Here is a 26,060-nt window from a genome sequence, read left to right as displayed (position 1 = left end):
GTTTTGGTCAAAATCTGCCCTGTCCTGGAAACTCACAAAACTGCTAAATCTGGTACTTGAGAATGTGCCATTTATGAATATGACCATTGTTATCGTTTATCTTCAATAACAGCTCTAATATATTCAACGGAAAACCCCATATCAAATTGGCGACGTCGCTCACTTTGACGTTAATTTTGACGTTATATTTAAACGAAGACTCTCCCCAAAAGTTATATATATATGTATAGTCAAGGAATGATTTGTGACGTTCGGCATTGTAGGAAAATAAAATTTGTATCACACACAAGAGTATCAACTTTCAAAATATATTGAAATTATTGGTTTTGTTTTGATACTGAATTTGATGATAATGAAAGTAAAATCTGGAATGCCGCACAACGGCAAAAACAACGTTGCGATTAACTGTGTGAAGCTAAAACGGAGCAAATGTATAATGTTTAGACCATCAGATGATTAAAAAGATTTATTTCTGTTTACATTTTCATTAACTGTGTTGCGTGCATTCGGAAGATAATTGGCGATAAAATTAAAGTGTCTCTCATTTAAATCACCGAATGTTATACGAAGTTCGTAGCGTCTCCCAAACAGTTGTATAGTCAAGCGATATTTTGAAACATCTGATACTCAGGGAGACCGCGCAACAGAAAAAAAGTGCCTATTACAATTATTCGTGGAAACATAACAATATTTTGCAGTTCTTCTCTCCCTATTTATATATTGTGACATTTTAAAAAAATCATGATGTATTGGTATTTATTATTGTTGCCTTTATTCGAAAAAAAATGGTGACATCAAAGGTAGTTAAGGTCATATCACTGAATTTCGTATGAAGCGTGGTTTCGGTTATCACGTATATAATTTCTCACGAAGTGTAACAACATAATATCACTGGGACTTGTATTTTGCTGGCGTAAGTGATATTTGTAGAGCCTTGACGACAGTAAACGGAAAGAAAAAGTCGTATTTACAATATTATGGAACAACACTCATACCAAAAAAAAAATGTTTTGCATTCATTAATGCTTGTAAATGCATGGAAACTATATTGTTGCCAATGCATTTTGAAAGGTATAATCAAAGACATATTATCACTGCAATTTGTTTATTACATAATAGTAAGATAAGATTGATGCTATGTTTACACATAGCAATTATATCATAACTTACATTTACAGATGTTAAATCAAAGTAAACGTTGAGCAAATACATGTAATACGTCTATTTCATCACTTGTGTAACTAGAAAACGGACAAATCAACAGATTTTGCAAAATATGGTATGAGAGCAGGGCCGTAAATTAACCTTCAATTTGGAGGAGGCAGGAAATTAGGCGGGGGTCTGGGGGCCTGGGCGGCCCCCAGACGCTGAGCACATTTTGTGCACACTGAACACGTTTCGTGGAAAATCCTTGATTCTAGGGCCTTCTAAGATGTTACTTGACTAACTCATTCTAAAAGAAAGATTTGGAATGCTTTTTAAGGGAGGTATCATGTTCTTAGTTATTGGAAACAACATAAATTCTAATGAACTTTAAATTTTATTTTTTTTTTGGCTCAAAAGTTGGAGGAGGCAGCTGCCTCCTTCGCCTCCATGTAATTTACGGCCCTGGAGAGACGCATACTGAAAATATATACTCGCTCATCTTTACGATGTCATTATCTAACTACATGTACATATACAATATCAAAACAGTACTGGTTCAACTTCAATCTATGGCATTACAGGATTTAAAGACACAGCGTCAAAATTTTATACAATATACTAAAATTCTGAAATTTTCATTTTGTTGTAAAAAAGTGTTATTATGATATAGATTTGTACGCAACTTTCACCATATTCATTGATAAAAATAAACTGAAGATTTTAGCAAAATAAAGCTTTAGTTTCTATGCAATTTACATGTATCATTATTTAGAAATCAATTTTTGTACGGGAAGACAGTAATGTAATTTTACTTCATTGAGATCCTCTGGATAGGTTTTCTAACACAAATATTAATAAGAAAAGTAACCTTATATTTTTCTGTCATTGAAATAGTAAATCACAATTTTGGGAGAGAAAACATTCGACACCAAATTAACAGCTATATAAACAAGGGGGCAATCTAACACCACAACATACGAAATTAATTGAAATCGAATACACAAGTGAAAACAAACAAATAGCAAAATCCTGTCAGCTTTAATAACAATCTATAAAATCAAAGTACACCAGCAAATCAGATTCCAAACCAGTACGTTACTCTTCAAACACACTGTCCTCCTCGCTGTCTGACTCATCAATAACCTCAGGTAAATCTGACGCATCATCAATAGATGTACAGTTACTCCAATTTCTGACACCTTTTATGGTGTCGGCGTTGTGTCTCGCATAAGACAGATACCAAATTATACAGGTAATATGGCTACACATCCCCACAACCCTACTACCTGCTTTACACTTACAGTACCAGCCATTAACCACACCTTCCCCGTAACTTATCCAACACCTATATTGTTTTGCTGAAACATGCCTGCTTTGTATTTTGGACGACAGTATGTTCGAGATGTCATTGCTCACTAATATCTCAAACTTGCCGTCGATATCGATGTGTTCATGTGTATACGACTAGGCCATTCGTAGCTGATAGACCCCTAAAGTAAGTTCCCGAATATCTGTTTCGTCATAACGAGGAAAATCTGGTGCGACACCATCTGCGTCAACTTTCACCCAAAGCATCGATCTCCTATCCAGACCTTCTTCATCTACACGTCTCAGTAAAGAGTTCACATTTTTAGATAGATACAACATTTTTGCAGCCAGAGACTGGTCATGATCAGATGCGTTGCACAATGGCGGCCGGTACTTATTACAAAGAGCATCCACTATCCTCACATAATCTCCAATAAATGGGATCTGTGTATTTGGCAAGGTCTTCTCGAGGTACTTCCATTGCTTTAGCCTGCCATTTGCAGCTTCAACAACCCATCTGACCTATACGTATATAATAAGAATGTCTTAAACGTTGATATATATTTATGAGTAGGCATTGTTTTTATAAGTACAGTAAAATACGGTTACGGCGAACATGTTTACAATAATCAATTCACGTTTACATGTACAGCGAAGTGACTTTCATTCCTTGTGGTTTTAAAACAGATCATGAACTTATTGGGTATAACGAATTCCATTTATCAAGAATTAATTTTTTTTGTCCCCAACACTTGCTACAAGCCTCTTTTACTACATGCTACATGTACATGTATGTTTGACATAGAACGGAAATCCATTCTTGAATAAATTGAAATTAACGTAATAATTCTTATATCCTTTTGAGTAACATATTCAAATATGTACTTCAAGCCCTCGATTACATATACTTACCTTTGTAACTACTCGAGAAATGTTTGAATCATGCGTTGATAGTTGCTTTGCTCCCTTTGGCATGAACGATGGCATCTCCATTCTAATTCCAATGTCTTTCAAAATTTCACCGGCATCCCTGAATCTCCTGTCAACTACAAAAATGTCATCTTCTTTTAGCCATGTCTTAAGTTCTTCGGTGTTGCAGTGGATCATGTGCTTTAGAATGCTGGCATCATTATTCTTTGAGTGTGACAAATAGGGTCCAAGAATAGAAACGATATACCCCGTGGTGGTAACTACCATCATAGGCTTCAGAAGGGGCCTGTGTTTATATAGACTGTAAGATCTCCTGGCAAACGTAACGTTAGAACTTTTTTGTATATATACATAACTGCCATCCAACACCAATATAGCTGGATCTGTCGTAAAACCCGAAGTTAAGAGATTTCTGGCGAGTTCACGTGTGTGCTTTTGAATCACGTCTTCCCGAGATATATGTTGAAATCCCAAATTGTGTGGTACAAAATCTGTCATGAGAGCTGTTCTGGCAGATTTTATGGCACGCCTGATATGAAAAAGCAATAGATACTGATGATGTAATGAATTCACATGAAATACAAAATGATAGATCAAAGAATGGTTAACCATCACCTAATTTTACATGATTACATGTATGTATTATTAAAATTTTACCTGATACTTTGACATTTTGAACAGAACTGCAAGCATTTTGTTGGAAAGTGCTGAGCGCAATTTGATGAGAAGAATGGCAACACATGTCCTCTTGGTTCTGTTTTTTTTTTTTTGATGAGTTGATGCTTGTTATAGATGAAATAATATCCTGAAATTCCATACGTGAAAATCCGATAAGAACTTTGTAATCATCATCATCCATGCTGTTTTCAGCATCAAAATCTAGTCGTGGGTGCTCTGCAGCCATTTCCCTCAAGCTCTGAATGATGGTAAGAACAGAGGCCCTGTTAAGCAACACACCGTCATTGGTTTTAGTATTTTGCAAAGCGTTGTTTGAGAGTTTTCCGTTGTCCAAATGGCCTGCACAACACCTTGCTCCTTGTGGGATGATGATTTCCTTTTGTATAAATGCATGTATCCTAGCTTGATGTGAAACTGAAAGTAACTTGGGTCCGGGCTTCTTGCAGACAAAACAATAACCATGACTCATAGATGAAGATGGTAAAGGTAAGGAAATTGATGGTGGACTTGATATGAGAATGGATTTACTTTTCTTTGGAGATGTGAATGTAGGGTCCATCGATTCATCCTTATCACTGGGGATAACTATAGGAATATGTTTCCTTCGTAAAGTATTTCGACACTTGTGGCGACATTTATTATACAACACATCTGTTTCCACAGCATTCACTGAAAAATGTCTGGACAAAATATGGCGAAAAGAACTGGCAGGACGACGATGCGAGGAAGTAGGTCTTCCACCACATAAGACGCAATTATAATGCCGTATGTCCATTCTACAAAACAAATGTGCAAAATTATCTATCATTTTTTAATAGTCTTTGCCGCGTGTTTCAATCTCATTAGAATAATTCTTATCCGATAGTAGATAGTAAAAGAAGGTACGAAAAGTGTAGTTACATGACTACACACACTAGGGATATATTTTTTTTATTATATGTACCATTCTCGTGAAAATGTGTACTTGTATACAAGTATGCCATGAGGGGGGGGGGGTGAACTTTTAGTATTAAAAAATGAAGCAACTCTCTCTCCAATAAAAAAAAAACAACCAATAAATAAATGACCCCCCCCCCCTCAAGGAAATATTTTAAACATTTAATTCAACCCAATGCTCAAAATCTGAAATCGAAGGGGGGGGGTGAATCAAACTTAGCATGCGATACACAACAGAATAACAGGAAAAGCATATAGTCCTAAACAGGGAGGGGGGTCCTCCCATCCCCTGCTACGTGTCTTATTTCATCATTAATGTTTATACATAGCCTAACTTCGCATATTTCAGGAAGTAAAGGAGTACTCTATTCTAGCTCCAAGTCTGTACTATTTAATGAACGAAATAGCTTTTCCCTGCATGATTGTGAAATATTTTCATGGAAATTAAAAGAAAATATATTCATTAAAAAAGAAGGAAAACATCGCCAGAATGCTGAAAGAAAAAAAAACTCCAGACATCCCAGGATTCGAATGCGTTCCATCGGCACCCTAACGTTATATACCCGTCCCCAAACGACCAAGACCACGCAGGATTATCTAAGTATGATAACGTAAAAACTACTATATAAAGCTTATCACCAATTTTGTTGTTATTCCCTTTCCAATCTACATCAGTCCAGCAAATAAACGTTATTACTCATAATACGTAGTTAAAATGATATCATTTCATGAAGGTAAACCAATCGTTAAAAAAACAAAACAATAAAAAGACAACATTAACTTTAAAATGTCAACAGTGTTTTGTCTGGACAGACGACATGGGCGTAAGCTCAGCTGGATATCGTTTTCAATAAATACAAATGATTCCTCAAATTATAATCCTACATAGTATTTTATTTAGATGATGAAGGATTAGGCCTATGTACAGCAGGTCTGTGAGTGTAAACAATATAGAGTCTAGATAGTGTGAATTATCGATATATACTATATAGCCGAGATCTGTGCTGTCATTGTTGTTTGTAATATCGTATCTTGTAAATAATCATTGCGCTTTCGTTTTTGTTACAATAGTATTAATTGTTTCTCTTACCTGTAGCATGCCTGGTTCTAAAGATCACGAGTATGGGTCACAGTGCCGTTGACGAATCTCTCACAATTTGTTTATGTCTCTCACAATTTGTTTATGTCATCCATAGTAGCGAAAATGGCGTTGAGGAATGAATAATTCCGACTCCGACGTTTATAAATATCATAAAGTGAAAAAAAATCCATAAAAGTATAAATTGACTGATATTAACTTGTTCATAAGTCACATTTAAAATTTAATAATCTTACAAGTGATCTTATTATATTATTATACCATGATAAAACAAAGAAATACAAAATTCCGGAAACATTGAAACAAAAGATTTTTTTTTTAAATTCAACTTGTCCCAAGCTCTTGACCGGGACGAAATTTGCGGAATATACTTATTTAGATACAAAAAATATTACGTGAAAATTTAACCGCGGTCGACGGCTGGGTAGGCATTAAAGATTTCTGTGTTTTGTGATTAATAGACGTAAAAATAGCATTTTGGGACTCCCTGTGGTGGTTTTAAACACTACATATCGCATATACGCGCACGTGCACTAAATATATCATATGTTTTGGTCTTTAGGTGTGACATAGTAATAATTCATACAAATGAAATCCTTCCACCTGCACGTTTAAGTTTTCGAATATATCAGGGCTTATTTATGTCCAAACCGTACCTTGTTCTTTGAATCATTAATAATAAAAGTATTATATTTCTTAACTTTGAATTGAATGATAAAGTTTCCATAGCATAAAACTTGCTATAACGCCATGTTCCCACTCCCTAAAGACGTAGAAGTTATCTTCATCTTTGATCGTTCACAATTCAAAAATTATAATGATAATGAAATAGCTTTGCTAAAATTGATTAAAGATATCAAAATAAGATATTATAATTTCTACTATTAATTTCATTATTTTCATTTTACTTTTTTTAAATGCGGCCTTTGCAGTAACGTACGTATTCATATTTGTCAAAGATGTAACAATTTGTCGAATTAAAAAAATGGAGTTGCCTATACTTTAACCCCCACCCCAAAATTTGATGTGTGTGTTTGGTGGAGAGAGAGAGAGAGAGAGAGAGAGAGAGAGAGAGAGAGAGAGAGAGAGAGAGAGAGCTATAATCGATCATATCTACAAATGAATGCCCGTGTTGTATTGTAGCCTTTCCCCTAGCCATTTCCTTCGGAAAATGGCTACATGTATATAGTACGTTTTCCCATTAAAGGTGGCTGTATAATAGATTTCCCACCACGGAAATGTGGCTATGTGGTAGGATCCCCCTTTTATAGCCAGATTAGTCCCAGGAAAACCTACTATATAATATAGTCCCCTCTCTTTTCATTCCAGTTACGTTTACGGCGGACCATTCCCATACATATTCTTTCCATTCTGAAATTAATCCTTTTCTGGCTATTCAGAAAAAGTAGCTGACGTTTCAAGTGAATCTGCAATACAAGTCAAAACTAATTATAGTTTTAAATCGAGTTCTTGTTTTCGAGGGGTTGTTTGGCTTGAGAAAGTGAGCATTTATATGTGTTTGTGAAGGAGTGTAAAATAAACACAAATATATTGTAAGATAGAAAAAAATTTAGTTGTATTTCTGGTTAGAATATTAAGACATGATTAAACTCTATAAAAATAAAGATTTAACCTTAATGTGATTCGAAAATAAAATTATACTTTTATATTAGTTTATGCATTGTTACTGTGATCATGCAATTGCAAAAGAAGAAAATAATTTCAATTATTAGCCACGCAACCCAATTAAGATATATAGCGCAATATATGTACACATGTATACATGTATATATAAAGATATTTTGCGATATGTATTTTGTAAATAATTGATTATTGTGTCCATGCATATCTTAGTTCCACTTCAAAACCAGGAGTCAATAACTTTGTTTTGAGTTCTTTTGAAGTGATGCATGAAAAGTAAATGAATAACGTTGATGAATGACATCGCGAATATTTGTAACGTTGTTTATAAAAACTACTGCTTTGATGATTTTATCGAACTTTGACATCTTGTTTAAAAAAAAGAACACGATTACCCCATCATTTTTTTCCAGAAGTCTTTTTCAAATTGTTTTTGTTTCGCTTTGATATTACGACAGAACTTCATCTTTATCATGAATTCTGTCGACGATTATGCCAGACGATGGGCTAAATATGAAAAATAAGAACTTGAAACATTGTCAGAATGGGTCAAAAGAATAAGAGAAATATTAAAATCCCGCATTAGAAATATGAAAACCAAAAGTATGTAACATGTATCCTTCTGTGTTTAGTAAACCAGAAGTGATAAAAGAATTAGATGGGTTACATGAGGAATATGTTTTGGTTCCCGCTGACAAAGCTAGTAACAACATTGTCTTTGTTTGTAAGGCTCATTATTACAACTGTATTTTTAACGAACTTGGCATTAATTCCACTTTTGGTAATCGTACTTATACTCCAACTGACCTTTCAAAAGATGAAATTCAAGAAAACCATGCTTCAGTTAAAATGCTAGTCAATGGGTTCAATGAATATGAGTTACCTGCACCTATATTGGATTCCTGAACTACATAAAAGCCGTTACAAACAAAGATACATTGCTGGATCCAATAAGTGCTCTACCAAGCCTCTATCTTGCTCCTCACGAAAATATTAACATCTGTAAAGGAGAAACTTCAAACTTACTGTGCGACTACGTATGCCAACAGTGGTGTTCATCGAATGTAGAGTTTTAAAAAAAATACTAAAGAACTTTTAGTAAACTTGAAATCGCAGATTTTTCCCAAATCAATAGCATTAAAACCTATGACTTGTCAACACTATACACGACCATTCCTCACGATAAATTAAAGACTAGACTTTTTGACATTATAGAAAGTTGCTTCTTCAACAAAATTGGAAAACTGAGATATTCATATCTAGTGATCAATCATTCAAAAACTTACTTAGTTAAACACCATTCTCATTCCGCGTACATATACTCTGAAGTTGAAATAGAAAATATGCTAGACATTAACGGCAAACTGACAACTCAACTCTATGACAAACGAGATGATTTCAGCTTCTCCATCCTCAACTTTCCATATCTGTGTAGCAATATTCCATTTTACTTGCATACCTGCCATGAGCCCTATATCCTGATCAGGTAAAATGTTGTGTTGACATATATAGACAATTAAAGTTTAAAAGAATACATTTTGTGTTAATTTGAATTGCAAAAAAGGTCAAGCTGAAAACACTGTAACTTATTAACAAGCACTACCATCCACTTTTTTTTAAATTTAGAAATCAAAAGTATACTTTCCAAGATATGACAACTAAGGTGCAAACCTCTTTAAATGCCTTATAAATCCAATAAAGAATGCAAAATGAAGCGTAGGACAAACACGGACCTATAGACATATAAGAGGTGTGGTCAGGTGTCTAGGATTATTGTTACAATAAGTCAAAATAATAAGACTATGCACCCCACCTCAACATTTGATTCGAACAAGGATGATTAATTTTTGCTTAAATTATTCAACACTTTTTTGAATTAATAATTAATTAATTTTCTTATCGTCAATTCTTGTATAATTAATCGTATCCTTACTATTTTTATTAAGATGCAGGAAATATTTCACCGCTTTTAAATAAATGTTTATCTCGTAAGAAACATAAATTCATGCTTATGCAATAAGCATGTACCGGTACATACATTCAGAGAGGCATCATATTTCTCGGCAAATCGATTGCACGTTTACCTATTGCATAATTTATACTTAAATTAAAAATTGGACCAAAATGGGTACGGATACGTTATATCTCTAGAGCTATAGATTCATGTAGTTCGGATGTATGTTACTTTGTTCGCTAAAAGTTAAACTATATTTACTTCAAAAATATCAAATATAATGCATAATACTAATAATATTGAAGTGTTTGTACGGTTTTTTTTAAAACACAGTTTTCTTACATCAATGATAACGTATATATATGATGCATGTTTAAATTAGATATTACTACATTGGTAATTAGATATCGATTCCAAAGGTTCTCTAAATGTTTTGAATTAAAAATGAAAATGACAGCAAATCATTATTTATATCTTCAAGCGATATGTGGTTTCTTTAAAACGTCGAGAACCTCTGATCGATTCGAAACTTCGACCATTGGTGTGGCAGATCTATCACATATGTAATAGATGCACATTTACAGGTACACATATATAACAAAGGCAATTGGGCAGGATGTATATATACATGTATAGATAGAAATATTCAGAAACCGTAGTATCGGGAAGGAGTTGCTTGCTCTCTCTCTCTCTCTCTCTCTCTCTCTCTCTCTCTCTCTCTCTCTCTCATGTCAAGGTGTTCTGGATAGTCCAGGTCTATATCATGCAGGGAATTTAGATACATGATATTGATTAAAATTAATTTTCAAAAGGTGTGTTGTAGTTACATTTACTGTCTTTTGCAAAAAATGTTCTGCCTGATCTCCAAATTTTCAAATCGTCCGGGGTGTCACCCTTCGCTACATGGGATCAATTAATAATTTAATAATAATCGTCAACTTTCCATATTTATGTAGCAATATTCAATTATCACCTGCATATGGTGTTTATATCTCTCAACTGATTCAATACTTAAGAGCTTGTTCTGCGTGTAGTCAGTTTTTAAATCAAGGCAAGCTACTGACAAACAAGTTGATAGTACAGGGGTTTCAACAGTCTCGATTGAAGTCAGCATTTCGCAAATTCTATGATTGTTATAACGATCTAGTTCGTCAATACAACCTATCATTGGGTCACATCCTGTCTGAAGTATTTCATACCGATTGTTAGGCCGTTCTTGGCACACTGATTTAACTACGTATAACGCCGTTTACCTTATCAGAATATAGGGCTGGCGGCGGGTGTGACCGGTCGACAGGGAATGCTTACTCCTCCTAGGTACCTGATCCCACCCCTGGTGTATCCAGGCGTCCGTGTTTGCCAAACTGTCTGTTTTGTATTGCTTGTAGGAGTTATGGGATTGATCGCTGTTCGTTATCTTCACCTTGCATACCATTCATGCAACATTTGTATCGTTTAGTATCACGTTCTCTTCAATGCAAGGTGAAGATAACGAACAGTGATCAATCACTCCTACAAGCAATACAAAATAGATAGTTAGGCAAACACGGATCCCTGGACACACCAGAGGTGGAATCGGGTGCCTAGGAGGAGTAAGCATCCCCTGTTGACCGGTCACACCCGCCGTGAGCCCCATATCCTGATCAGGTAAACGGAGTTATCCGCAGTCAAAATCAGTGTGCCAAGAACGGCTTAACAATCGGTATGAAACACGTCAGACAGCATTTGACCCAATGCGAGGTTGTATTGACAAACTAGATCGTTATAACGACCATAGAATTTGCGAAATGCTGACTTCAATCGAGACTGTTGAAATCCCTGTACCATCAACGTGTTTGTCAGTAGCTTACCTCGATTTAAAAACTATATATTTTTGTAAATACCAACAGCAGGCAGACAGACATATTTTATTCGTATGTACTGTAACATGTATATTACATAAACATGTAAGCAGAGCTACTAGATATAGTCCCTAGTGTACATGACATAACAAGTAATATTATCCGACTCAATGGACGTTTGGAAATTCAAAAGCCATTTTATTTTCCATAATTCATTTGATTAGGAGGACATCAAACTGCGTCTTCGAAAATATAATTGCGTTCTGCTCAACATTTTTTGGCAAATACACGCATTATTTTCCTCACTCTAATTAACACAAGATTATTCCGCAAACTATATATGCACACCGTAAAGTTACAGGTAAATGCATAATTTATTTTCCATAGCATGCCAGTTTTTAATAGTCTTTGATCTCAAGGAGTATTTTTTTTTAATCGTTAGAATTGTATCTTTTAGAAAAATATTTTAGAGGAATCAGTGGACTGTAAATCCTATAACGTCGATAACGTCGTTCCGAAAAAGCGACCGTCTGAAGACGGCGTCAGAGTTAACAATGCAATATATTGTAACGTGATTTTCTCAATATCAGCAACATATAAATCGTATATGTTATATATGAATGAAACGAGGAAATGATCACCTTTCTACCTGCAAAATATGATCGGCTTTTGAAACGCGGCCAATGTTGGCCAATAACGTCCCTTGCTCTTTACGAAATATTGCTTGAAATGTACAGTATTTTTTATTAAAGTAGGTTATAATACACAGGCAAATATGCCTCACGTGAATTTCACGTGAAATGCTGTTCACGTGATATTCACATGAATCTTTCACGTGAAATTCACGTAAATTTCATGTGAATTTCACGTGAAAAGTGATTCACGTGAAATTCACGTTAATATGTCCACAGGAATTTCACGTGAATCACTTTTCACGTGAAATTCACGTTAAAATATTCACATGAATTTCACGTGAACAGCAATTCACATGAAATTCACGTTAAATTTTTCACATGAATTTCACGTGAAAAGCATTATATCACTTTTCACATTAGTTCCTTGCGAAAATTTTAATGTGATTTGATTTTCGCAAGGAAATAATGTGAACGTTGATTCACGTGAATTTCACGTGAAAAGATTCACACGAATTTCACTTGAAATTTGTTGATGTGAAATTCACACGAACAATTTCACACGAATTTCACGTGAAAAGCTATTCACGTTAAAACTTTCAGAAGAAAAGCGGTTAAAGTGAAATATTCACACTTCTTAATATATTCAAGCGAAAAAATAAATAAAATTAAGGTAAAATATAAAACGATATGGAGATTAGGCAATTCAAAAGTTAGAGTACATTTATAAAATGTAGGCAAACGACCAATAAAGTAGATCCTGCTCACGCCTCCCTCTCCTCGTTTATTTGCGAAATTATTAACTTGCATTGTAGTTCTGTACGCAGTATGATTACATGTACTTTCCACACCTGATTTTTCTCATTTCCCATTATTTTTCTCTTAAGAATTAAAATATAAATTAAATCTCCCATCATCATAGATATTAATGAAAGCATATTTTCCAACTACTTGAAGAATCACTATATTGATAGAGTTAGAATATGCAACTTCAAAACCACGAAATTTTTGTACACATGGAAAATTACTATTTTACAGTAAAATCAGAAGAAAAAACTATGAATTAAAACTAATAAGACCATTTGAAATTTCCATTTGTGAGAGTAGTACGTTTTAAATAGCTAAGAATATTTGCCCACCCTTTAGAAATTGAAACTGGTGGATATTCAAAACCATGCATTCCAAACGATTGTTGTTTTTGTCAGTTTTCTAAAACTACTGAAGATGAGTTAAAGTTTTTATCTCGCTGCTTTATGATGTTAGTAACAGGCTACTTGTCGGAGTGCACTTGGGCTGTTTACATACATGTGATTTGAGAGTAGTATTGTGCAGGTGGGAAAAAATGCCATGATATTGTTTTCCGCTGTCGGTAGTTTGGCATCAATTTTAATTACCCCCCCCCCCCCCCCCCCCTCCTTATTAGATACATCGAGAATAATTACCGGTGTGATACCTTGGAAGTTGGTGTATGCATAAAGTTAGACTTATTGGAAATTGCTGATACACGCATGTAGAAATTAAAAATTTCTATCAGCCGTATTCACCATCCCGAATTTGTAGATCGTCAATCAAAAGGAAAACAGATTTCTAGCACTCGGAAGAAAGCGAAAAACATGAACAATCCTTAACAATACTGTCCATGTATATTTAGATAACTTTTAAAAATATATATAAAGCTTTACACTGTAACAGTCAGATTCCGGTAATAGTTACAAGACTGTGACGTCACACTCGAGTAAGCCGTCTGACGCGTCTGACGTATGTAAGACAGCGAATGTGAAAGTACATAGAAACTCTACAGGTAAGATGAGATTGAGCATTGCAATATATAAATGTTCAGTGTAAATTCAAGCCATTAGGCTTATTACATTTATGTGATCTAAAGTTCCTAATGCAACCGCTTATTTCAGACTGATGAGAATTACTTTAGACGGGGTAAATCTACGTCAACGGCAACGAAAATACGGAAGTTACTTCGGGGACGTGTCGCAGAATCGCATAACTCTAGACGGTTTGTTAATCTTTCCTTATTCATCAGAGAACATGGTAATCGTAATTCAGATCATAATTTTTATACTTTAATCGATTTAGATATTGATTAGGGGTGCTAAGTAACGTTCTATATTACCTTCATAGAGGCATCATCGAGATCATGCACGTTGAAGGGGGGATGTGTAACAATGTCCATCGATTGTTATATATATCGTAATGCCAATAAAATGTATATATATTGGTTGCTCCCCCTTTAACAATAGTTTTAAATGAGAAGAATGTAAGCTTGAAAGCTCTATCAATATCAATCGTTTCATTTTAAGCAATGCATTTATATAGATTCCATCTAGATAATGAGGAATGCAAAGTCATTTTCAAATCGCCTCTGGACTAGAACATGACAATTTGAAAACATATTCCATGACTTCCTTCTTATCTTGTATAATAATTACATTTTATTCTGTATGATGATATATAAAAGGTTATGTTTCTTTCAAACACAAATTATTGATAATTTTGCAACTTTTTTTGTCTTCGTTTCTGCTACATCTACATACAACTTCATTCATAGTACAATATATGTACATAAGGCTTAAGATGACTCCTTTTGTATATTGAACAGTCCTTTTAATACATAAATATTTCTTTTTCAGAGATTAAAAGAAAGAAAGAAAAGACAATGAAGACAACCATGTAAAAACAAATTCAATCAATTAAATTATCAGCAGATTAAAAGCAGATTTGTACTCCTTTTTGTGTTCATCTGAACCCAAGATTCAGGGTATCAAAATATCCATGTATGATTTAACGTTATAAAGTTTATGTGAAATTCATGTGAATTTTATGTGAAATTCATGTTAAAGATTTCACGTGAAATTCACGTGAATTTTATGTGAATTTCACGTGAAATTCATATGAATTTCACGTGATTTTTTTTCGTGTGAATTCACATTTGATGCTCTTTTAACGTGAATTTCACATAGAAATTTTCACGTGAAATTCATGTGAATTTCACGTGATATTCACGTGAGGCACATTTGCCTGTGTAAATGAAGAAATCAATCATATTTACATAGTATTATTGTCTTCAGTTTCCATCAAAACCCTATTTCAAACACATATATGTACTAAAATTACATCGGTTAATAACTGAAAGAACAAAAATTTGTCGACAACAGGCACGTTTCATCATGCAATGGAAGTAAATGCTATGAAGTGTGTATATATACACACTTTCATATTTAAGAGTTTAGCCGGAGAATGTACTGATCGTTGTGCATTGTCGATAAAGTGAAGTGTTTTTGAAAAAGAAGAAGATAACAACGGGATTAACCTATACTGCAGTATCGAAGTGAAAAAAAATTAAGTCAGAATCGATTCTGATCCGTTGGTCTGTCCTGTTCTTGTGCATTGAATCATAAGGTAAATGCATTTTTAAATAGTATTTAGAGGCCTTATTTGAACACAAAGCTACAGTGAGCAGCCGTTGACGTTTACTGATCTCAATCCTTTATGCATGTCAGATTCATATTCTATGTATGCAAAAATAAAAATTCTAACTTGATATATTCAACATTTTAAGATGATTAAAATGTTAGATCCTTCATCCACTACTGTATTGGTGAACTCCAGAACAAATTAAGTTTAAATGTATCACACAGAGAAAACAGATTCGAGGCTTTTAACACATGTATGCAAAGTATGCATATCTTTAGTTAACAGGTACCTGACCAATAATGCTAATGTATTATTGAATACCACATATAATATAGAATACACATGCATTTGTACCTGTATCTGCGTTAGCACCTACTTGAGAAAAACCTTAACGTCATAGTTCCATTTTTGTTTCAGAAAAGAGGCAACAGGGCCGTTTTGCGGGGTTTTCTCTGTATTTATCCGAGACTGGTGTACGAGACAGTGACTCCCTTTGCTACGTGGACGAACCAGAGTTGCCTCCCTTGAACTTTACAACAACTTGTGTGGGATACGGACGTTACCTTACCTTTTTTAACGAACGACAACCCAGAAAACAATATCCCACAGGATACGAGACATCAGCTGTTTTCACTGAAATATGTGAAATTATTGTCAAAGGTTAGTTTTCTACTATGGTTTATTTTCATCTATCAAAATTAGTATTGGTGTCCCACCATTGTATCATACCGAAAATTTGAAATGACGAAGGTTAAGTTAAACCTCAGTAAAATAACAGTAATTTGTACTTTTTATGTATATGTGTAGGAAAGGAAGGTGAAAATGTTTGTTTGTGTCTCACGGTTTTGTTTTGTTGTTGTTGTTTTTTTTCAAAGCATACACATTACTTGCAAGGAAACCTCTTTCCTGACTATACATTTAGAGAAAATTATATTTTAATTAGTTTTGTTGTTGGAGAACATACAAATAACGAAATTCCGTCTTTAAAAATTATTCTGGTTCATCAAACAGCGGAAACATACCTGTTCTTTCACTGTTCACTATTCGTTATCTTCACATTTTATGTGTGCGTATGACGTAACTGCGAATTGATTAACGAATCCAACCTATATAATAACTACATCATCAAATATTATTTTATATGCGATTTATTCATATCTGAGAGATAACAAGATACATAAACTATACATGAATTTAAAATGAAGTGTCTCAAATGAAGAGATTGTGTCATGTTGTTGATGTGCTTTATGGTTTTATTCCATTTCTATGTATTGATTTGTATATTGTATTCATCTGTAATTCACACGTAGGATATAATTATTCTACTCATGAATTGTTTTGTCGTAAATACGTTCAATTTGCCAAGCACTCTTAATATGAAATCAACCCCTTTTTCTTGATTAGTATTACTTACATTTCTTTGAAATCAGCACTATAACACAGGTTTAGTGAGTAGAGTTGCAACTGTAATATTTAATGTCTAAAGAGCTTAAGATATAGATTTTTGTTGTGTTTAAGGTTGTCACAAAGCGGGTGTTTATGGAGACAATTGTAACATCCCATGTCCAGAGAACTGCCAATATAAGATCTGTAACATCGTCAATGGAACTTGTTTTGGATGCTTGCCTGGATGGACAGGAGCCTTATGTGAAAATAGTATACAGATTTTGATCTTTTCCTTTTTCATTAAATTTTACAAATATACAGGAAAATGACTGAAATGAAAATTACCATGGCGAACACTTAATCTTAATAAACAGATTGTCAACAAGGCTGGTACGGTCAGGATTGTAAGAACCAGTGTCCAGGTTATTGCTGGGGAAAGGCTACTTGTAATCACGTGACTGGTAACTGTGATAATGGTTGTGCTGTAGGATGGATGAGCAGCAAATGTGATAAGCGTATGTTGGAATGACTTGGTATCTTTTATAATGTCTTATATCAATTCAAATATAGCAATAACTACACGCCCCATCAGCTAACTATATCATGCACGTTATGCACAATGCAATTTACACTAAATCATTACAGAATGCAGTGCTGGAACGTATGGCTCTAACTGCATCTATAATTGTAGTGGACACTGTCAAAATGACGTCATATGTAATAGAGAAATTGGACATTGTGATATGGGTTGTAAATCAGGATACACTGGACATCTTTGTAATGAGCGTGAGTGACTTCCCTTTTCAGTATTTTCATACTTTTGTATACAGCATATTTTTCAGAAAGGTGAAGATAACGAACAGTGATCATCCCCTTAACTCCATTAAGCAATACAAAATAGAAAGTACGGCAAACACGGACTTCTGGATATACATATATATATATATATATATATATATATATATATATAGGTGGGATCAGGTGCCTAGGAGGAATAAACATACCCCGTCGACTGCTTTGATTGTAAATTGAAGATTGTTAATGAAAATGATGCTAATTCATTAAGTTTTACCAAAACAATATTTACAGCGTGTTCCCCTGGACGTTTCGGAGACCGATGCGAAGAACGCTGTAGTGAACACTGTTTAAACGACAAAGTTTGTCACCATGTGGATGGAATTTGTACAACTGGTTGTAAGGATGGATACATCGGGAAATTGTGTAACAAATGTACGAAATGAATCGAGAATGTACAATGAAACTTGATGTATTTAAGCCGTACGTTTACAAACCATATTTATCCATTTCAGCAGGTGATCTTGGATTTTTTGGAACAAATTGTTCTAGTATTTGCGCTGAACATTGCATTGCTACATGTCGTCATACTGACGGATTTTGTAACTGTTATCCTGGATATCAGGGCCCTAACTGCAACATCAGTAAGTACTTCACGTTTAGAGACAGTGTTTGAATACTGATTGCAGTCACCATCAAAGCTGTCAGTTTGACACACGATGCAAAACATAAGTAACATTCATTAAGGGAGGCATGGACATGATTTAAACTGAAAATCTTCCAATTTCATCTGTCTATTCTCAATGTTTACAGAATGCATTTCTAATAAGTAAGAATCATCTGAATGTTAATTATCGAGTTTCAAGAAAGATAAAGAGCTCACAGTTCTGTTCTATGTACATAAGACCCGTGTCATGTTTTTTAACATATAGATTACTTCATAAAAATGATTATGTTTAAAACAAAATGTGATGTGACAAACGCTAGAGGTTGTTCAAAGTTAGGAAACCTTCGATCGATTGTAATGTAAATGTAAATTAATGTAATTAAAATGAAAAGTTACAATTCACCATACCACCATATGTGTAACATGTGTTAGGTTTCGGTACGGTCAGTAGATTTTCTACATATCTCAGATGAATAATTACAATTGCTTATTCTCGAGGTCTGACAGAAGAACAAACCGTAAGAACATTATCACCGCGTCTAACGGAGCACTTCTAATTTTGACGGTTTCGTCTTTACTGAACGTATTTTCGACCTCGGATGATGAAGAACATGCGGGTTTTTTTATTTCAAAGTTTAGGACCATTAGTTCTTTGGATGTAAGCCTTTGATTGGAGGATATCAACTTAATTCGGGTGATGTCTTCTTTTTTTAAGCCGTATTCTCAAATTGGGCGGAGGTGTATGCATAAATGTGAGGCATAGATCTACTTTGTCGTTAGTTCAGAAACACTTGACATGTCTTCCTTCCGTACAGTGATAAATTTAATCAGACAATGGATCCTTTTTTGTAAAAATTGGACATTAATTAGCCTTCTCCGATGTCGAAGCGGTTAAAAAGTCAATACCTCGGTTTCCGCATAGTTAACACTCCGAATGATCTGTCGGACGCGGTGATTATTCAGTGTTCGCAATAAGTACATCAGCAAATGATATGCAAGCTATATGTGTATGAATGTTTGAATTAATGACAAAATACTGAAGGTTTGCATTTGTGTAGTATGTAGCAGCAGATATTTTTAATTTTAGAGTAAAGGTTGAATGGTTTAAGGTAGGGATATATTTACATAATAAATAGTACGAGCTATGCATTTCGTTGTTGTGTTTACATATTACACAATTGCAGATTAATGGAATGAAATTTTGTTAAATTTCAGCATGTGTGGGATCATATGGAATAAACTGTGTTCATAAATGTAGTGATCACTGTGTCAACAACACCTGTGATAAATTCAATGGGAGTTGTACAAGCAAGTGCTCGGATTCATTTCATGATGGAAAGTGTGATCAGGGTTTGTATTGTGATCCCATAATGTGTATACAGGATTTGCGGAACGGTGTGACAAGAAAAAAGATAATCAATAATCTTTTTCTTTCTTTTTTTTTCATGAAGCAACATGAAATATGTTTAATAATATCTCCAAAAAAGCATGGCCACTTCGAATGCAAAGGAGGTAATGCACTTGCATTTAACCTCCTTTTCGAAAATTATGAATTTTCAAAAAACATTCCGATGTCCAATGAAAATAAGTCATTTGAAGATTTTTCGAAAGTATTGTTTGCGAATAATCTTCAAAGCATATGTGGAATATAGAATATATAATGATAATATGATTAAACATAACTAAATGACGAACATATATCAATATTATAACTCTTATACTGCAAAATTCATACGGTACAAATTTTGATCCACCAGATGTGCATTGCGACAAATAATGTCTCTTCAGTGATGCTCAACCGAAATTTTTGAAATCCGATATGACAATAACATTTAAGAGCTAGTTTAGGGGAAAAGAAAGTACCAAGGGATAGAAAATTACCTAGGAGAACTAAGCATAAAGAAATAGTAGTGAATGATAATAAAAATAGGTACAATTTCAAATCTGGGATAAAAATTGGTATTCAAAAACAGGATATTCCAGAATTCTAAAGGAAGCACTGCTCGAACACATGTCGATATTCCAGGAGTCAACATTGACGTTTGTCCGCTTGTCCGGTACCAGTGGAAAAACATTTCGGACAAGTGAATATTGATGGGCACTTGTCCGATTGGACAAGTGCTTTTTTATGTAAAGAAGTCTCCAGACAATTTTGTGAACAGTTTATCGGTAGTTGAAAGTCGGAAGTGCATGTGTAATGCATGGAAAATGAACTTCGATCAAGATATCAATCGCTATGTAAGCTAGCTGAGTCAAACTCAATCGAGATCGGTGTTCACTTATTACGTACTACTTTCAATCCATTCTCTACCCAGAGGTCCGTGCACTCCGTGAAGCTTGCGTAACGTGCCCTCTGGTGAGAGAATGATTTCAATTATCCATGGATCTTACGAAGTCATTAATTCAAGATAGGAAGTCTAGATAAAATTTTGTTTTATGCGTTTGTTGCTTTTATCAAGAGAATAAGATGGAAAAAAATGAATCAGGCAGGTATAAAAATAGACTACATATTAAGTAAATTAAATACAGTTTTCAAGTTGACAATATTAGATCCTTTTTTGAGAATTCTTCGGACAAGTGAAGTTGAAGTTCAAGTAAATATCTTTGTCCCTTGTCTGAATGGACAAATAGAAAAAAAGTTAATATTGAGCCCTGTATTATCTCTTCTTTTTTTTGCAAACATTGCAATTCAAAGCTATTCATATTCATAATTTCCTGTAAAGATATGATATATATATTCGTGAAAAGTGCATGATTCTACTTTGTCAATGACTTCTAATAATAATAAGACCTTTATTTAACCAGAATAACATATTTAGCGATAACGCTAGTTTTCAATATGGTCTTTAGTATTCGTGTTCAAAATATTTGGGACATTGTAGTTTTAGCTGATTTGACGATGATATCGATAAGAGTGTTGAATTTTGCTATGGAAGTGTGACCTTTTTTCACTTAGAGGTCTTGTACATGTAATATTGTTAGTTGATTGGTTGTATATTGTTGATGGATGATGTCTTCATCAGAGTGAAATAGTCTTGAGCGGGACATCATTGCCAGTAAAATGCTGCAAAATGTAGGCCTATACTTGGCGTTTCCGGCCTTTCAGCAGGGAGGGATATTTATCGTGCCACACCCACTGTGATACGGGGCCTCGATTTTCGTGGTCTCATCCGAAGTACCGCCCCACTTAGCCGCCTTTCACGACAACCAAGGAGTACTAAGTTCCTATTCTAAACCGGATCCCCATGGGCAATGGTAAAAGGAAACAACACGTTCTTGTATTGATATGATAACTATACAATAATGTATATTCTCTGAAATATGATTATGTGCACTGATTGAATCTCAATCTCTATCTGTCTCTCTCTGTCTCTCTCTGTAGCTGTCTCTCTCTGTCTCTCTCTATGTCTCTCTCTCTCTCTCTCTCTCTCTCTCTCTCTCTCTCTCTCTCTCTCTCTCTCTCTCTCTCTCTCTCTCTCTCTCTCCATGTATCTCTCTCTCATCCAAGCGTTACAATTGCCTGTGGGAGTCTTTCACTATTAAAGCTCATGCTTTGCTCAGTATGTTTACATCAATAACTTTCAAGCTTACAGTCTTCTCAGCTACTACCATCGTTACAATAATACAGGGAGCTCTCCTGATATATCATTTACTTGCGTTACATAATAAAAAATAAGTATCATTGTCAAAAACGTGGGGAGGCAGTCACCCTCTTCTTTCTTCGAGTATGTTCTGGAATAAATTGTTAAAACCTATGTAGGTTGATGTTGAACCTATCAAAAGAATCAGAATTTGTATGATGTTCCAAGAAAACCTGAGTTAGTGAGAACAAAATAAAAACAAGTTTCTGGCTGTTCTGGGGAGGGGGGAGGGGGTTCCCTATTTTGTTTTTTGGAAAATATACATATATTTTATACATGGTATGGTTTTGGTCAAAACGTCTAGCTCAACAATTCATCTTGATTCAAACCACGGGATATGTCTAACGTCAACGTTCGTTTGCGAGATCAACACTTCCACAGTCATACTAGCTAAAGTCGCTTAAATAGACAGTCTCCATGCTATTTGTCAAGAAATGTATCTGTCGCTTACGTTGTGACCCTCAAACTGACTTCAGGAATTAGAGAGGCATTCCACTGCTCTCAATAAACGGAAAATCCTTGCACGCATCACCCGGAAGAGACTGGTTTGTATCCGACAGGACCTCCCATAATCACAATGTAATCTTTTTTCACACTATACCTGCTGTCAGAGACCTTGACATTGGCATATCTGTCTGTTATCGACAGCTCATTGTTTAACATCCGTCCCCAGCAGTGAAAATAAATACATCTAAGAAAATTATCCCTGAAGTACTGTTTTCAGATGACTGTGCCCTGATGACCCACGAAGAGAACCACCAACAGCCGAATGTCAACAAATTCACTTTGGAAACAAAGCTGTTTAGACATACAATCAGTTCGGGAAAGATCGAAGGTTACCTTCAGCCTACACAGATAAGCGCCCCACAGCCACCGGACATTACCATCTACTGCCGTGAATGCCTTCAAATACGTAGGAAGCGCCATCTCTGACACGGAAATTAAATACCGGATCCAGAAATCTAGTTAGGCAATCGGAAGCCTACCCTCCGGAGTCTTGCGGCTAAAAGATGTTCGTTTGTCCACAGAGCTGAAAGAATACAACGCAGTCGTGATTTTCTCGTTGTTGTAGGGGTGTTAGGCGTGGTCCCTCTATTGTAGGCATCTCAAGCAGTTAGAGCAATTCCACCGGCCCTCCCTACACCGCACCATGCAGAGTCGCTGTCTGGACACACTTTCCAACCTGAATATACTCGACAGGGGGAAATTCACGGGCATTACGATTATGGTAAAGCTATTCTGGATTGATCACTTGATCTGCATGAATGGAATTCCCAGACAGATATTCTCTGGTGAGATGACGACGAGCATCCACAATCGGGAGCGACATAAGAAAAAGAGCAAGGACAATATCAAAATGATCTGCGAGTAGGCAGACATTCCACCCAGACAGATCGAAAATGCTGTCTCAGACAGAACCGGCTGCCGTGTCTTGACCAAAGGAGTACTTGCTAATTTCAAAGAGGACCGCTGTCAACGTTTACCGCTGCTTGCGAGCACCGCCACCAAGCCACCCTGAGGACCGTTATTTTATGCTCCGTCCCCTTTCAACTGCATATATGCTTCTGCCCTTGGCTTCTGAAGTCACATGCGCTCCCGGCAATGAAAACGAAACGATTCGTCATCTGTCGAGAGACTACACAAAGGAGTGTTTTACTATCATTATCATTTCCATCGTTTCGATAATCATGACAGTGAGTTTGCAGAATATTCAAAAACCATTTGAAAACGTCCTTTTACTGTTTGAAGTTGATATTGTCCACAATAGCACAATTTCACTCCATCACCGTCACCGTCGTGCCACCCCTCGCTCCACCACCCCACCCCGATAGAAAGCATTGTCATGTAATGTATAAACAACTTAGAGTGAGCTTTTTTGATTTTGGTTCAATTATACTTTCGTCAAACTGCTTTGATGTTTGCACTCCTCATACATTGTTCGTCTGTTTGTTCTCGGTGGGTGGACTGAGACTATTGCAAAGATGGAGATCGTTTGTGTATGTTTTCACCTAAACATTTCATTTCAATAGAGATCAAAACTATTTGTAGAGCATTTGTCTGAAAATACGAAGTTATTCTGATATCGACCGGTCAACAGGTTATGTTAACTCCTCCTCAGCACATGATTCCATCTCAGGTACATCCAGGGGTCCGTATTTGCCGAACACTCTATTCTGTATTGCTTATAGGAGTTATGAAATGTATCGCTGTTCGTTATTTTTACCTTTTTATAGATAAGTATACGATACATTTAGCGAAAAACACTTTCCTCATTTGTTATTTGTTACCCTTCATGTTGATTTAACAGTCGCAAACTCAGTTTTTCCGGCGACACCATTACCATCAGGATGCACTTTGTTTGATCTTTATGTCTTCTCTCTTTGAGATTTAATTTATAATTTTATAGAATATGTAATATAATATTTTCATATCCTTGATGTCCGTTTAACTGTCTCACAACTCAGTTTATGTGCCAATCAAAATATAAATTACGTAACTGTTACATTAAAATAATATATCAACACGGCATATTCAAGAAGTAAAATGTTATATTTCTGAAATACTCACGGTAAGAACTTCCCATTACTGAAATGCAAATGTGGTATCATCTTCACCAATTTCTTTCCTTAACTGAGTTTTCCTTCCCCATTCATTATGAAGTGTAATTCATATGAGACAATGATTTTCAGGGGGGGGGACACGATATCATAGCAATAAATTCGCATATCATGTACAGAATAAACGCATAGGTTATCGTGAATAAAAAATAGCCTACATTGACCACACATATGCCACCTTTTTATCCGTATAACTAATCCTCCCAATGATATATGATATCCATATTTATTACACTGTTATCATGTTTGGCTTGAATATACGTATTTTGTTTTCATGGTTTATAATCCAGCAAAATTTTCAATTGGGGTATAAATGATAGGAGCTATAACATTTATCATTGTTCGTTATATTCACCTTTTCAGTATGCTGGAACGAGCCGACTAATAGTCAGGAACAGTTTTGTTTTACTTCTAAATGCTCATATTCGAAACCTGACCACAACATATACATCAAATTCCTCGTGGTCTTCCTAACTTCCTTCTTCTGTTAAAGTGAATAAACTGTCTTGCGGCATTATCTCAGTATACATTTAAAAACATTTTCGAGGCGGGGGGTTGACAAAAGAATTTATAATATGAATTATCGATAAAAACATGCACTACCTCCTCCAAACGTACTGTATCCTGGTTTTAAATGGTTTCAAGACCTTGAACATGATATTTTCTGGCAACATTGGCATGTTGAACGCTGATATAACACTGATTGAAATTTAAACAAATTAGTAAAGGATTAAAGTTCAATTGACGTGAGGCACAGTCTATTACGTAATGCAAAGGAAAGAAGGAAAAGAAACGATTATAAAATATGCAAGTAGAAAGTTCAAAGATATCTTAAGTCGTTCAACATCTTAATATATGCATTATCAAGTGACCCCAAATCTATGTTTTGACTAAAAATTTCATCAGGAAAAATATTGATAATTCTTACGTATGTTTTTAAGCTTCAGATCGGACATCAGACACAGCACAAGAATGCAATCTTCCCGCTTCCTGGATTCTTGGATTCACCGTATCTGTAACACTGAAAGTGTTTTTCATCATCATTGGTTTTTTCAAGTTAAGGTATTCATTACTTGTATGAAAATGTAAATATAACGAGTATTGATCAACTGTATACATATAACGCCTGTAAGGAAAAAATAGAGTTCGGGAAACACGACCACTGGATATATCAGAGGTGGGAGCAGGTAATTAGAAGGAGTCAGCATTCCTTTTCAATCGGTCACACCCGCCGTGAGCCCTATATCTAGATCCCCTAGATAAAGGCACTTATGTAGTCAAAATAAGTGTCTAAAGAACGGTATGAAACACACAGCGGGTGTGACTGGTCAACAGGGGATGCTTATTCCTTCAAGGCAC

General features: G+C 35.1%; 2 protein-coding genes across 2 annotated transcripts in view; one reads left to right on the top strand and one right to left on the bottom strand.

The window, feature by feature from the left end:
* LOC125661941 (multiple epidermal growth factor-like domains protein 11) overlaps nucleotides 1–26,060 on the top strand; it is a 39,648-nt gene that overhangs the window by 12,448 nt on the left and 1,140 nt on the right. The window contains exons 3-9 of the mRNA XM_056147717.1: nucleotides 16,012–16,254; nucleotides 17,113–17,250; nucleotides 17,355–17,495; nucleotides 17,626–17,766; nucleotides 18,291–18,419; nucleotides 19,658–19,792; nucleotides 25,643–25,763. Of these exons, the coding sequence (XP_056003692.1) occupies nucleotides 16,012–16,254; nucleotides 17,113–17,250; nucleotides 17,355–17,495; nucleotides 17,626–17,766; nucleotides 18,291–18,419; nucleotides 19,658–19,792; nucleotides 25,643–25,763 (1,048 nt within the window). The remainder of the gene's footprint in view (nucleotides 1–16,011; nucleotides 16,255–17,112; nucleotides 17,251–17,354; nucleotides 17,496–17,625; nucleotides 17,767–18,290; nucleotides 18,420–19,657; nucleotides 19,793–25,642; nucleotides 25,764–26,060) is intronic.
* Nucleotides 2,173–3,916, bottom strand: LOC125653135 (uncharacterized). Its single transcript, XM_056146495.1, has 2 exons — nucleotides 3,367–3,916; nucleotides 2,173–2,976 (listed from the first exon to the last, which is right to left on the bottom strand). Exons 1-2 carry the CDS (start codon nucleotides 3,880–3,882, stop codon nucleotides 2,611–2,613), a joined length of 882 nt encoding a protein of 293 aa, XP_056002470.1. The 5' UTR covers nucleotides 3,883–3,916; the 3' UTR covers nucleotides 2,173–2,610.

Source organism: Ostrea edulis, chromosome 8 (genome assembly GCF_947568905.1).
Source record: "Ostrea edulis chromosome 8, xbOstEdul1.1, whole genome shotgun sequence".
NCBI classification, from domain to species: domain Eukaryota; kingdom Metazoa; phylum Mollusca; class Bivalvia; order Ostreida; family Ostreidae; genus Ostrea; species Ostrea edulis.
This window is presented reverse-complemented; position numbering and strand designations above follow the sequence as displayed.